The sequence below is a fragment of the Pan paniscus genome, chromosome 1 (assembly GCF_029289425.2).
Source record: "Pan paniscus chromosome 1, NHGRI_mPanPan1-v2.0_pri, whole genome shotgun sequence".
NCBI classification, from domain to species: Eukaryota; Metazoa; Chordata; class Mammalia; order Primates; family Hominidae; genus Pan; species Pan paniscus.
In genome coordinates this window covers 207,135,233-207,150,439 of record NC_073249.2, presented here as the reverse complement: position 1 = coordinate 207,150,439, position 15,207 = coordinate 207,135,233, and the positions used below count along the sequence as shown (strand labels likewise).

At 46.8% G+C, this 15,207-nt stretch overlaps 1 protein-coding gene across 3 annotated transcripts in view; it reads right to left on the bottom strand.

The window, feature by feature from the left end:
- Nucleotides 1-6,702: 6,702 nt before the first annotated feature.
- Nucleotides 6,703-15,207, bottom strand: part of PLA2G2A (phospholipase A2 group IIA) — a 34,408-nt gene continuing 25,903 nt past the window's right edge. The window contains exons 3-8 of one of the 3 annotated variants that reach the window (XM_008967079.4): nt 11,649-11,729; nt 10,867-11,210; nt 10,015-10,160; nt 9,661-9,805; nt 9,296-9,402; nt 6,703-7,115 (exon numbers count right to left, since the gene is read on the bottom strand). In XM_008967079.4, coding sequence (XP_008965327.1) covers nt 6,973-7,115; nt 9,296-9,402; nt 9,661-9,805; nt 10,015-10,054 — 435 coding nt within the window. In that variant the 5' untranslated portion in view covers nt 10,055-10,160; nt 10,867-11,210; nt 11,649-11,729 and the 3' untranslated portion in view covers nt 6,703-6,972. The remainder of the gene's footprint in view (nt 7,116-9,295; nt 9,403-9,660; nt 9,806-10,014; nt 10,161-10,866; nt 11,211-11,648; nt 11,730-15,207) is intronic. The other 2 variants (XM_063596124.1, XM_024926131.5) reach the window with 2 other exon arrangements.

Below are 15,207 nucleotides of genomic sequence, written 5' to 3'. Positions count from 1 at the left end.
TCAGCCTTGCACTCTAGGGTGAAGTGAGGGCACGCGCTATCACAGGATGGTAGAGGGCCCAGGTAGTGGTGTGGGAACCAGGCACAGTGGAAGGGCATGGGAGGATCTGACAGGCTCATGGGGTAGTCTTTGTGGGGTGTAGGATGTGCCTATTAGATTTTTTTTTTTTTTTTGGAGACTGAGTCTCATTCTGTCACCCAGGCTGGAGGGCAGTGGCACGATCTTGGCTCACTGCAACCGCCACCTCCTGGGTTCAAGAGATTCTCCTGCCTCGGCCTCCCAAGCAGCTGGGATTACAGGGGCACACCACCACGCCTGGCTAATTTTTGTATTTTTAGTAAGAGATGGGGTTTCACCATATTGGCCAGGCTGGTCTCAAACTCCTGACCTCGTGATCCATCTGCCTTGGGCTCCCAAAGTGCTGGGATTACAGGTGTGAGCCACTGTGCCCAGACCAGATTCTTTTAACCTCACAATCTCAGCATCCTGCTGTGCCCTAGGCCAGTCCTGGGGCTAAAAGTGAACAGGCTTGGTTTCTAGTCTACCATTCACTCATTCATTGACTTGGTTTGTCTCCTATTCCATCATCTACAGAAGACATTTGCTCTCAAAGAACCATCTCTCTGCCACCTGGTATGGACCTGGCTTGATTTCCCTAGTAACTAGGCAGGATGTGCTAGTTATCTCCATCTTAAAACTGAGGACAAAAGTGAAATATAAGTGATTTTTGGATTATCGGTGATCATCATTCATCCAGCCAAGCTAAGGCAATAATTGAGAAATGGGTATTTCATTCTGGTCCAATGGTATAAACTAGGACCCAGAGGTGCAACTGGCTGGCCTGTCAGCTGACTGTCAAGGTGGAAAGACCAGACCTTAGGTGGAGACAGCTGTGGGTTTGAGTCTTCACTCTCTCTCTTACACACATGAGACATGATACACTCTCACGCTGTCTCTTACATACTGCTCATGTATCATGCATTGATAGGGTACATTTCCAGAGGTGGTTTGCTGAGTGAAAGGATAAGTGCTTTTATAACTGACCAAGCCTTAATCTGTGTGCACCACAGCTTCACTTCATCACGCTCTGTTATTGTTGGTTTCTGCAAGGTACCAATTTTATTTTATTCACTTCAGTCCTTGATCTTCCATCTCCACTACCAATTTATTCTTCCTATGTTTATTTAGATATATGGTTTCTTGAAAAATGTTTAGTGTTTGTTTGACTCTCTGTGGAGGCTTTTAAACTGGTACACAGATATTCTGCTATACATTTCCCTTTTTTCTGCCAAGTTTGCAAATTAGCATAGGCTCCGGCTCCCCGTGCCAAAACCAACCTAACAGATACATGCCTGAGAGAGAATCTTGGATGATGAAATAGCAGAAGAACCTCTGCAGAGTCTTGCAGGAAGTTAGAATCTGATCTTGGCTGCTGGGTGTGGTTCTCGGGGAGAGGGGTTGGCTGTGCCCTGGAGCAGCGGATTGGTGGGCTTTGGCAAGCAGCCAGTAGGTTGGGAGGAAGCTATTTAAGTTTTGTTCTTTTTCTCCTTTTGCGTCTTCATCTTAGAGCAACAGCTGAAATGCCCAAGTCCTAGAGATGATGTTAGGGCTGTCCCAAAGCCCTGCTTGGGTAAGCAATTGACCCAGATGGATGCAGGCTTCTCAAGTGCCCTCAGCCATTCATTCCCTCATCTCATCCAGCACTGTTCCCCCTTCCGCCCTGCCCCATCTCAGGGAGGGCCGGTAACAGCTTTGGGGTGCTGCTTCCTGCCAGGGCTGCTACTTCCCAGATGTTCAATGATGAAACCCTGTCAGCAGGAGCACCTGCCTGGGGTGGCAGCAAATGAGAATCATCAAATCTTGGACTCATCCCCTTCCCCTTCCCCAAGTTTATCTTGAGACACCCAGACTACACCCACTAGAAAGATGAAATGTACTTGTCAACACATACCATCTAAAACAGAATTGCCAGAGTGGATGAGCAAGAAACTAAAATATGCGTGTTAAACATACTTATGTAGATAAGGGAAGATGTTAGCAATATCAGGCAAGAACAAGTCATTATTTTAAAAAATCCCAAGTATAAAAGTTACTTAGGAAGAGTATAATCATTGAAATGGAATAGCTAGCTGAAGAATGTCACAGATAGAGTTAGAAGCTTAGATTGAGATGTCTTCTTAGGGAAAAAGAATAAAAAGAAAATAGAGAAAATAGCAAGGAAAACTCAAACCAGATGCAGTGGTGTGTGCCTGTAGTCCCAGCCACTTGGGAGGCTGATGCAGGAGCATTGCTTGAGCCCAGGAGTTTTGGGCTGTAATGCGCTGTGCAGATCGGGTGTTCCGCACGAAGTTGGGCATCAGTATGATGACTTCCCGGGAGTGGGAGACCACCAAGTGGCATAAAGAGGGGTGAACTGGCCAAGGTTGGAAATGGAGCAGGTCGAAACTCCCTGTGCTAATCAGTAGTGGGATCACACCTGTGAATAGCTGCGGCACTCCAGCCTGGGCAACATAGGGAGACTCTATCTCTTTTTTGTTGTTTTTTTTGTTTTTTGTGTTTTTTTTGAGACGGAGTTTTGCTCTTGTTGCCCAGGCTGGAGTGCAATGGCACGATCTTGGCTCGCTGCAACCTCCGCCTCACGGGTTCAAGCGATTCTCCTGCCTCAGTCTCCTGAGTAGCTGGGATTACAGGCATAGGCCACCACATCCAGCTAATTTTGTATTTTTAGTGGAGACGGGGTTTCGCCATGTTGGTTAGGCTGGTCTTGAACTCCCCATCTCAGGTGATCCACCCCCCTCAGCCTCCCAAAGTGCTGGGATTACAGGCATGAGCCACCGCACTGGGTGGGAGACTCTATCTCTTAAAAAAATCCAAAGAGATATGGAGTACAGATGTACTAACTTCCAGATAGTAAAAGTACCAGAAAGAGACAGGAAAAAGAGAAGGAAGGAAATGTTCAAAGAAATAATGAATATAAAATTCCTATCATTAAAGACAGGTAAAAGGACTTCAGAGTACAAAAAGGCCAGATAAAGAAAAACTGTCAACTAGACACACTGCAGTGAAAATTAAGAACATCAAAGACAAAGAGAAATTCTACAGGCTTCCAGAGGGAAAGAGCAAATATCCAATCAAAGATGATGAGTCAGGTTAATATCAGACTTCTTATTAGCAATATTGGAATGGGATTGGAAGAAATGGAGGAATGCTCCTAAGGTAATAAGGAAGAATGGAAAAAAAATAAACCAAGGATATTATATCTTTCGAAATTGTTATTCAATGTGAGGTTGTAAAAAATGCTTTCAGGAATAAAAGGCCTTCAAAATTTTGCACACAAAGACTCATGTTGAAAATATTCTTAGATAAATACCCAGAAATGCAAAGTCTTTACTGGAGGGAGAGATGTATACTCTTTTCCTAGATCTTTCTTTTCCATAGATCAAGATAGAGGTAAAGCCCCTGGCAAGCATTTGACTAAGGCTTTATTTCAAGCAGCTTTTCACCGCCTCTGTTTAGAAGCTAAAGAGGAATCACTGAGGAGTAATATGGTCCCAACCTCACCCTGGCAGTCTATGAGGGTAGCTGGAAAGAAAATGACTCTGTTTATGTTGTAATAAATGGTACTTATTCTAAGTCAAAGGATGAAAACAAACTGCTAATTCTAAAGTCATTAAGGTCCAGACATGGTGGCTTATGCCTATAATCCCAGCACTTTGGGAGGCTGAGGCAGGAGGGTCGTTTGAGCCTAGGGGTTCAAGACCAACTTAGACAACATGGTGAGACCGCAACTCTACAAAATATTAAAAAAAAAAAAACATAAAAAATTTAGCTGGGTGTGGTGGCACACACCTGTAGTCCCAGCTACTCGGGAGGCTGAGGCGGGAAGATCACTTGAGCCCAGGAGATGGAGGCTGTAGTGAGTGATTGCGCCACTGTGCTCCAGCCTGGATGACAGTGTGAGACCCTGTCTCAAAAAAAAAAAAAAAATGATTAAGGTCATTTGTCTTTCCTCAATTCAAATTCGACCAGTATTTCCCAATTGGGGTTCATGGGGTGATGCTGGTGTGTGAACTGCTTCCCCTTCGTGGGGAGTTACGTACAGAGATTGAGAATGTTGGGAAATTTCAAACAATTTGACAGAGTAATTTTATTATTGCATCCAATAATAAAACATCTGGGATTGTATTTTGTACATTTTTAATTTAACAAAAGTATTGATTTGAGACAGAGTTGGAAAAAATAAAGAATAAATTGGTCCATTACCACGAATGGTTTAAGAAGCACTGGATTATACTGGATATTGGCAAATTCTTTCGCAAAAGACCATACGTTCTCTGTGGCAATGATTCGGTTCCACTGTTGTCACGTGAAAGCCAGCATGAGAATTTACAACCCAAAGAGCATGATTGTATTTCGAGAAAACTTTATTGCCATTAAAATATGATTTTAACATATCATTTTTGTATGAGAGATTCTTCTGATTTTTTTTCTAGCATTAAAAAAACATAAAAACCATTCTTATCTTGCCTGCTGGACAAAAACAGGCAGTGCATAGATTTGGTCCACAGGCCATAGTGTGCCAACCCATGAGTTAGACCATATTGTCTCTGAGAGTTAGTTATCTGTCTTAGAAGCAGGAATGTTTGTGTGTGTTTGATGATGCTAATTTTATTTTGAATAGGAAATATATTCATAGGGTTAAAAATCAAAACAATATAAAAAGTTATGTATCAAAAAATCTTTCTGTCACCCCATCTGTGCCAGACTCATTTCTTGCCAGCCTTGTCCCCTAAAGATAGCCATTTTGATGAATTTCTTGCATGATCTTTGAGTGTTACTGGAAATATTAACACAAATATATTAACAGATGTATTTTGCTACATAATTGTGGCACACTGTTTATACTATTCTCCTCTTTGCTCTTTTCTGTTACCACCATATCCTGAAGACCTTCGTCCATTGGAGCAGAGAGAGCTTCCCTCATGATATAAATGCATTGGGTCCCTTTTTGAGTTGGTATCATCATTTATTTAACTAGTTCTCGTGACACATACTCTTGGATTATTTCCAGCTCAATTCAGAACAATGCTGCAGTGAACAAATTTGCTCATACATCACTCTGTGTGTGCACACGTGTGTGTGCGGGTGTGTGGTGTGTGCCTGCATCCATAGGGTAAATTTCCAAATGGGGTCACTGAGTGAAAGGATAAATACATTTGTAATTTTGATAGATATTGCCAATTTGCCCTCTGTGGGCATTTTGCCCTCCCACCAGCTACCTATGAAAGTGCCTGTTTCCCCATGCAGCCTCGCTAGTAGATCAAGTTGTCACACTTCTGGATTTTTTTCATTGTAATAGATAAAAATGGCATCTCAGTGGAATTTTAATGTGCATTTCTCTCGCTATGTGTGAAAGTGAACATGACCAGGGCCGCCTCCAGCAAATGAAACATTTGGTGCAGAATTAGAAAAGGTGCTTCTTCTGGGAAGACAGATTATGGGAAGGCATCTCCTCTGGGGGAATGCAGAACTTGCTGGGCTGTGCAGGGGCTTTCCCCTGTGGGAAACTCAGCTCCCACCTGTGTCCCCTGTGCAGGGTGCCTTTGTGAAGGGATCCACACCCAGCAGCCCAGATGGGTGTTATTAGAGAAACAGGTGGGGCTGTAGCTGGTCCAGGTGGGAATTTCCCAGCGGAACCCTGAACAGCAGGAGGGGAAGTAGCATCCCAGTAAAGGTAGGACCCGCTACACTATGTGTGTGACTGGGTTGGGTGCAGTGGCTCATGCCTGTAATCTTAACACTTTGGGAGGCCAAGGCAGGAGCATTGCATGAGGCCAGGAGTTTGAGATCTGCCTGGCCAACATAGCGAGACCCCATCTCTATTAAAAAATAATAAAAATAAATAAATTTGGGCAGCCCAGTGCAAAATGAAGTGTGGGAAGGAACTCATGATTAAAGATTAGTAAGACTTTTCAGATAGCCACAGCGCAGCATTAAACCAGGCGTGGCACCCTTCCAAACACAGGATGCTGTGGGACTGCAGGGGTTGCACACCTGGGAAACCAACCCTGGTGATGGGATAACACCCCCAGGGTCCAGCTGGTGGCCAGCATTATATCACCCCACATTTCCTCCTTACTAGACTGGCAACACAGGAGAAGAGCATTCCATGCGGAAGACTTGGACTACGGCTTCCCAGATTAAGACCAGCCTTCCTGCTTTCTCCCAGCAGGCCAGTAGGAGCTGCTATTGCCTAGGGAAGGGGAGGGAGATGTCTGGGTTTCGCTTGTAGTAGTCATGGCAGCTATCAGACATATCAGACCCAAAGCTTTTCATTTGTCATCATTCTAATTCTCAAACATGCCCATGCAGGAGGCACCAGTGTTATCTCCATCTAGATGAAAGAACTAAGGCTTAGGGAGATGGGGGAGTGGGGATTTGACACAGCCAGTCTGACTCCGGAACCTATTTTTTTCGTTTGTTTTGTTTTGTTTTTATAAAGATAAGGTCTCCCTGTGTTGCCCACGCTGGCCTTGAACTTCTGTGAGCTCAAGCAATCCTTGCACTTCAGCCTCAGCCTCCCGAGCAGCTGGGACAACAGGCACACAGCACTACACCAGACTCAGAGCCTGTATTTTTAACCCCTACCCCTGTTTGTTCTCATGCTAACAGTGCATAGGGCAATGCATACACACACACATATACATGATTTGCTAATTGCTTTATTCAGAAGAGACCCCTCGGAGTACAGCTTCTTTGGTTAAGCACGGAGTTGAGGTGGAGGAGAGGAGTGGAAGGCTGGAAATCTGCTGGGTGTCTCATTCTGTGTGGGTATAGAAGGGCTCCTGCCTGGCCTCTAGGATGGGTGAGGGATGCTTTCTGCATGGCCAAGGAACTTGGTTAGGGTAGGGAGGGAGGGTATGAGAGAGGGAAATTCAGCATTGGGTGGAAGGTTTCCAGGGAAGAGGGGACTCAGCAACGAGGGGTGCTCCCTCTGCAGTGTTTATTGGAATAGTACTGGTACTTTTTATTGTAGGTCGTCTTGTTTCTAGCAAAACAGTTGGCAGCAGCCTTATCACACTCACACAGTTGACTTCTGCAGGAGTCCTGTTTTGCTGAAATCATAAGAAAATAAACACAAGATGGGAGTTTGTTAATATTCAGTGGCTTCTTGTGGGAACCCTGGGGTAGAAGACACAGCCCTGTCCTCCAGAAGTTCCTAGTTGGAGACAAACACCTGCGCTCCAGATATTTCTGACCAATGGGGAGACAGAATTCTTGCCCTTGGGATGCTGGCCTCCAGCCTGGTGGAGACACAGCCAGGCACTGGGATACTTTCTCAAAGGCCTTCCTAACAGCCATAATCTCTTCCTCTTGCTAACAGATGTGTCCAGGAGGCAAAGCCCTAGCCTCGGGGGTCTGGGAATAGATTGTGATTGGTGTAAGCCAGGCAGGGTCATCCCTTTTTCCTTTGCAGTGATTGGTCTTTGTGTATCATGTAACCTTGTTCCAACCAATGAGCAACAAGGGGAAGTCTGCTGGCGGCTTCTGGGAACGATCTATTTCCTCCCTCCAAAAAGAGAGATGCCCAAAAGGAAAGCCTCTTCCATAGTATGAGGCCAGGAGGGTGGACCTGCAGCCTGTCTCTTGACATCCCAGGTGTAGACACTGGCCACGTGGCATAGCTGAAGGCCAGGAGAAGGCTGGATTCTTAATGACATGGCTGGAAAGCTGCCCCAAGCCTGGCACTGCACTCTTCCAGAATTCTAGTTATGTGACAGTCACATATCCCCATTATGCAAGCCACTGTCAGCTTGGCATCATGTGGCTTGTGACCTAATGCCTGCTGAAGATACATGCCTCTATGGAGAGGCCATGATGGGAGACATAATTTCTGATCTTAAAGGACTCAGGCCACGGGCAGGAGTCCACGCTTTTTCCAAATCCCACTCATGAGTCAGCTGTCTGGGGTCACCAAGCAAAGCCTTCCAGTGCCACCCACCTCTCCTCCCCTTCAGGCCAAACTTTCTCCAGAATGTTGTCTTTGCCTCCTGTCTTTACTTGCCTTCCCATCAGCCCCCACCTGCTCTAATCTGGCTTTGCCCTCCCCACTCCATGGAAACAGCTTCCCCTGAGTCCCTCATGCGTTTCTGCCTCAACATCCAGGGGAGCCTTGTTGGCCCTTTTCATGGAGGACTCCTCTGTTCACTTGGCCCTTGCTAACCATTTCCTTACTGACTCCTTGACCTTCTCGCTCAGTTCCCCTTCTCCCTCTCTGTCCATCCCTTCCCTGTCTCCTTTCTGGGCCTTTAAACAGCAAATGAGTGATCACACCCACCTCTCAGGTCTCTGCTGCTGGCTTCTGAATCTGTGTCCCAGTCCTGACTTCTCCCCTGAGCTGCATTTGTATAGACAGCTAGCTGCTGGACCCCTCCCTGGGTGCTGGAGGCCCCTAAACTCAACATGCTGGAAATAGAACTGCTCCTCCCCACCCTCCACCATGACCTGCTCCCATGGTCTTTATCACAGTTGTGCCATCCATGCAGCCACATATCCACCCAACAACTCCCTCTCCCCATCCCTCCCAACTCAGTCATCAGTTCAGCTGATTCCATCTCAAATGCATCTTGATTTTTTCTCCATCTTTCCCATCCTGACCTCCATTGTTTTATGTCAAAATGTTACTCCCTCTTGCCTGCATGATGGCAATAGCTTTAATAGCTTTCTCTGCCCCCTTTCCACTTGTCTCCATCGACCCTGTCCCCACATTGAGTCATCTAAAATGCAAATCTGACCCTGTAGCTCCTTTGCTTAATAGCGTCCTATTGCTTTAGGGCAAAACCTAAATACAGCCTGGCCTGGAGGGCCGGATTGACCTAGCTCCTTCCTATGTCTCCAGCATCATGGCTCAGCACTGCTTCTCTTCCTCATGTTTCTGCTGGGCAGTACAGAATGGCTTACAGTGCCCTTTAGTGCCTTTGACCATGCTGTGTCCTCTTCTGGGAATGCTCCCTCCTCTTCCCTGACTCTCTGCACAGCCTTTCAGACTCAGCTTAGGGGTCACCCCTTCCAGGAGCCTTCCTCAAGCCTCAGACTGTGTTAACGCCTTATCTGTTTGTTTACTTCCCACTGGAGTCTTTACTACATTGGATTTTCACTTTCCTGGCTTCCCACTCAACCGTGAGCTTCCTGAAGCAGGAACTGTGTCCCTCTGTGTCTATCTTTGGTGCCCAGCACAGTCCCCAGCACTGTCTAAACAAATGAGGGCCACTCGATGGTGAGGTAGGACTCTTACCACAGGTGATTCTGCTCCCCGCGTTGCTAAACTTGTAGCTCAGAAATTTGGTGCCACATCCACGTTTCTCCAGACGTTTGTAGCAACAGTCATGAGTGACACAGCAGCTGTGAGGAGACACCCTGTTGGGGCTCTTGTCCCACAGCTCCAGGAGGCCTGGTGCCTGTGGTCTCACCCCCTTGGACCCTGGGCAGAGACCCAGTGACTTTGCAACAGTCTAGAGCAGAAGTTCCAACATGCCGGCTGCTTTTCCTGCCAGGCCATCCTGACACCTCTGTGCCCATCAGGAACCGGCACTGTCTTTGCAGCTCCCAGCCCTGCCTGGGCCAGAGTCTAGGAGGGTAGGGAGGGATAGGTGGCCTCACCGATCCGTTGCATCCTTGGGGGATCCTTTGCCACCCACGCCACAGTGGCAGCCGTAGAAGCCATAACTGAGTGCGGCTTCCTTTCCTGTCGTCAACTTGATCATTCTGTGGAAATTCACCAAATCCCCATGGGCCTGCAGCAGGCCTGGAAGGAAATTTGGGAGTTGTCCGGTGATGGGGCATGGGGTTCTGTGCCCTCCCTCTCTGCCCCTCTCTGCTACTCTCCTTCCTCCCAAATGGCTTCTTTTTCCCCCCTGAGAGAGGATCACTGCAATGGGAGAGAAAACTAAGGGACAAGAGTGCTTCCCTTCTGGGGCTGTCCCCCCATGCTCAGAGGTCAGGGTCAGCTCTTACCAAAGATCATGATCACTGCCAACAGTAGGAGGGTCTTCATGGTAAGAGTTCTTGGGTGACAAATGCAGATGGACTGGCCTAGCTCCTCTGCTGGGTGGTCTCAACTTCTGCCCCGGCCGTCGCTCCCCTGCTCCTCCTTGGTGGCTCTGAGACACACAGACATGCTCTCCCATCCAACCTAAGTCCAGGGTGACTTCCTCTGTCACACTCAGAGCACACAAGGAGTACCCTCCAGCAATGCACACACGCGCACACACACACACACACACACACAACCACCTCCTGACCCGTTCCCAGCTCTGCAGAATGGTTTCACACACATCAGGCCCTCAGACCTGTGGAGAACCCCATGATACACTAATGAGACCTCCCCTGTACCTCATCAGACTGAGAGTTCTTGGGAGGTTGGAACCAGGTTCCTCCCAACTACCTGGGAGGTTCCTGAGGTCAGAGGATGTGTCCCTCGCTAGACATAGCTTGCATATCCCCACACTGGATTCAAGGCTTGGAGTCTCCAAGGCACCCATGGAGGCTCGGCCTCAGTATTTTCCTCCAGAATGAAAGCATCAACCTCTCTCTTCTAGGCCTTCTAACCCCTTCCACATACACAAGTTCCCAAACACATACATGTTAACACACCTATGCCCACATACACACACTCTCGTACTTACCTGATAGTGCGAACATCCTCTCTTACACTACACTCACATACTCACTCCACACACTCATGCACACACACCCTCTCGTACATATCAAATCATGCACATGCATGCACAACACAGCCACTCTCAAAGGCAGCGAATGAGCAGGAATTCTGCTCTTGACAGGACATCAGCTTCGCTGGCTCTTTACCTCTCAGAGGACTCCAGAGTTGTATCCCCAGGCCGTCTTGTTTGTTCTGCACTCCTGCTCCCCTTAAATAGCCGCTCCCTCTGGGAGGTTGGGGGTAGGTGAGGCACAAGGCTGGGGATGGGCGTGGTCAGTTGGTGGACTCAGGATTGGTCGCCCATACCCCTAGGTAATCCCTTTCCTTCCCCTCATCAGCTGGCAGGACAGAGTTGAGGATTGGGAAACCTTACGTGTCAGTAGCTGATGCCAAAACACATTTCAGGCAGTTTTGCAGTCTTTCCATGGAGTAAATTCCCATAACCAGCTCTGGGTGTGATCAACGGTCAGCCACCTCCCTGCAATCGCCTCTAAGGGGGGCAGAGACTGTCTGCTGTTGCAGGCTGTGGACTCATTTGCACACCCGAAGGGACTACCAACTGCTGAGCAAGGATTGCTCCCTTCTGCTCAATGTGGCATTTGGGAATAGAAAAGAGGGCTTTTAGTGGTACTCATTCATTCAGCCGCTCAATCATTCATTCACAGGAAGTATGTCCTGGGCCTCTACCATGTTCCAGCACCTGTGCACGCCTCACGTGTGCACCCCACAGTCCACCAGGGAGAGGGTTTAATGGGGGTGGATTTCCCTTCCCACTAACTTGGGCCAGGGCCTCAACTTTCTCTTCTTATTCCTCTTTCTTCTTTTCCTCCACCCCTGTCCCACATGAGCTTCTAAACCTGGAAAAAGCCAGAGGCTATCCTTGAAGTTCCCACCAAAGCACTGCCTTCACTTTATTCCCCATCCTCACCTGTTTGGAGACAGGGCAGGTGAATGCTCCCTGGATCTGCTGCTCTTTTTCCTTCAGCCTTCAGGCTTACACTGACTCCAGCTTTAATTCATAGAGTAAATATCTTTTTCATTGCTCTCCAGCACATGCTAAGAATTTAGCTTCCACCGCCTTAAGTAAACACTCTGTGATACCAGTCCTAAAAAAGTCACTGTGGCAGGGGCTGTGGTGCTTGTGAACATTCCATCTGTTCCCTACACTCTAGAGCCCCTTGCAGGGATAGAGACCTAGGGCCCTGCTGCTGGCTGGTAAAACATGAGCATTGGTATGAAGGGTCACTTCCAGGTTTCTCCAGCAAGGGGACTATGAGATGCAACTCCCCAGCCCTTCCCTGCCCCACTGGTAGAACCAGAAGATGAAAACAATCTGGGGTGGAGAATCATAGCACGGAAGACAGTTGTCCTAGAAAGTCCTGCAGCTCACAGGGGTCTTAGTGTGAGTGAGAAATAGACTTTTGTTGTATTAAGCTGATGATAATTGAGATGGGCAGTTGCTGCAGCATAATCTAGTCTATCCCAAGAGCCATCAGACAGCTTTCCTCTCGAGAATACCATTTACTTCCAGTGCTCGACTGTGTAAGGAGTTGGACTGTGGTCCTCCTTCCTGCTCTCAATTCCTGTGTTGGAGTCCCGGTACCTTAGAATGTGATCTTATTTAGAAATAGGGTCATTGCAGATATAATTAGTTAAGAGGAGGTCACTAGGGCAGCTAGGATGGGCCCTAATCCAAGATGACAGATGTCATTACAAAAATGGGAAATTTGGAGACAGGCAGGCACACTGGGAGAAGGCCATACAAAGATGAAGGCAGAGATCAGGGTGAAGCTTCTATAAGCCAAGGAATGGCAAAGATTACCAGAAAACACTGGATGCTAGGAGAGAGGGATGAAGCAGATTCTCCCTCACAGCCCTCAGAAGGAATCAACCCCGTTGGGCCCTTTGATTTCTGCCACTGGAACTGTTAGACAATAAAATGTCTGTTGTGTAAGCCACAAAGTATCTAATACAAACCCGAAGCAAACTAACACAACCTCCAGGGATCTCTGTTGGCTTCCTTCACTCTTCTTACTCTGGGTTGCCACTCCTATAGCAGTTGGCTTTATGGCCATGTCAGAGTTCAGAGGTCTCATGCCCCAGGGGTAGACCACTGCCTTTGTTAAACATTGCACTTTTGGAAACAGTACTTCCTCCAATAGGCAGAACTGCCTCCCTCTCTGTATATCTGGATAGCCCTGATCCAGGCTTCAGTTGAAAGAAATACTCCAACGCTCAAGGACTCTGGTGACGTCGGAGAGAGCCTCTCCTTTTCCCATCATTTCAGGCTGTTTTACAGGAATTCAAAGTCCATGAAATGGCCTCTTGTTCATCTTCCATCCCAGACCTAATCCAAGCCCTTGGACTCAGTAAGCCAAACAGAAACCTCTACTTTCATGGGCCTTCCGCTTAAGCAGAAAGAGACAGACAATCAGCAAAAGACATACTAGTAAATGACATCATGTGATAGGTGGTGACACTGCAATGGGGAGAGAGGCAGTAGGTGACAGGGCAGGAGCACCGTCATCTCGGACAAACACCACCACTTTAAGTTCCAGCTCCCTTTCTAGCCTCATGCATTTCAAGGAAATCATTTCTCCTCTCACTACAAACAGCCAGAAAGAGTAGACAGTAAAACACAGATAAAACACAGATAAGACAGCTCGGGCAGAGAGGGAGGTGTGCGGAAAGTTTCTCTGGCAACTGCCAAACTTCACCCTCATAAAATGGGCCCCAGTAAAACAGTGAGCCTTAATAAGCACATTCTTTTCCCTTCAGGTGCACTAAGATAGGAAAGCTAAAAGCAGACTTGGGGAGTATGCCTGAGGCTGCAGAAAGATGTATGGGAACAGACACAGAAACTCTCCCTTCCAGATAGGCACAACAAAAAGACACAGAAGCAGTCCAAGCCTCTGTTAAACTCTCCCACCCTGAATCCTTAAAAACTCTTAGTCTGTAAGAGTGTGCCTCTGACCTAACTCAGACAGCTGCCCCTCTCTAAAATAAACCTGTCCTTGACTGCCAAGCCAGCTTTCATGTTTCTTTCCTCTTTCCTTAATTCTTACAGTAGGGATGGAGGAGGGGTATCTGGAGTAGGAGGGTGGCAATTTTACACAAGATTGGAGTGCTCAAAGAGAGGTGCTTTGAGCTTAGTCAGTGCTCAGAACACTTTCCTTGCATTATGAATAACTAAAAGAATCAGCATATTGACAAGTTTTTTTCTTTTGCCAAATCAATATCTGCATAAGCAGGGTTTTTTTTGCTGTTGTTGTTTTTCGTTTTTTTTTGAGACGGAGTCTCGCTTTGTCACCAGGCTGGAGTGCAGTTGTGAGATCTCGGCTCACTGCAACCTCCGCCTCCCAGGTTCAAGAGATTCTCCTGCCTCAGCCTCCGGAGTAGCTGGGACTACAGGCATGTGCCACCACGCCCAGCTCATTTTTGAATTTTTAGTAGAGGCGGGGTCTCACCATGTTGGCCAGGATGGTTTCGATCTCTTGACCTCGTGATCTGCCCACCTCGGACTCCCAAAGTGCTGGGATTACAGGCGTGAGCCACCAAGCCTGGCCAGCAGTTGTTTTTAATAGCAGGATTACAGTTGAAATTTTTCTGCTACTGTTTCCTAATGTTCCTTTGTGAACATACATTACTTTAAAAAATTTTTTGACATAAATTTTTACTTACAGAAAAAAATTGCAAAAGTGGAATTTTTACTTACAGAAAAAATGCCCTTCACCCAGGTTCCCTAATGTTAACATCTTCCATAGCCATTGTACAATCATGGAAACCAGGAAATTAATGTTATTAACTAATCTACAGGCATTATTTTAATTTCACCAGTTTTCCTACTCATGTCTTTTTTCTTCCAGGCTCTCACATTGCATGTAGTTTTCATGTCTCCTTAGTTTTTGCTAATCTGTGACATCTCCATACTTTTCTTGGCCTTTTATGACTGTGATACTGTTAGATAGTACTGGTCAAGCTTTTGTAGAATGTCAACCATTTTGGGTTTGTCTGATACACTCTCATGATCAGATTGAGGTTATGTATTTTTAGCAAGAATGTTACAAAGTGATATGGTGTCCTTCTCAATGATATTGGTATATCTCACTACTACTCATGTTAATTTTGATCACTGGTTAAGATGGTGTCTGACGGGTTTCTCCACTGTAAAATTACTATTTTTCCTTTTGTAATTAATAAATATGTTGTGGGGAGATACTTTGAGATGGTTCAAATGTCCCTTTTCTCACCATACTGTGACCGGAATTGGTGGGTTCTTGGTCTCACTGACTTCAAGAATGATGCCGCCGTCCCTCACAGTGACAGTTACAGTTCTTAAAGGCGGCGTGTCTGGAGTTTGTTCCTTCTGATGTTCAGATGTGTTTGGAGTTTCTTCTTTCTGGTGGGTTTGTGGTCTCACTGGCTCAGGAGTGAAGCTGCCGACCTTTGCGGTGAGTTTTACAGCTCATAAAAGCAGTGTAGACCCA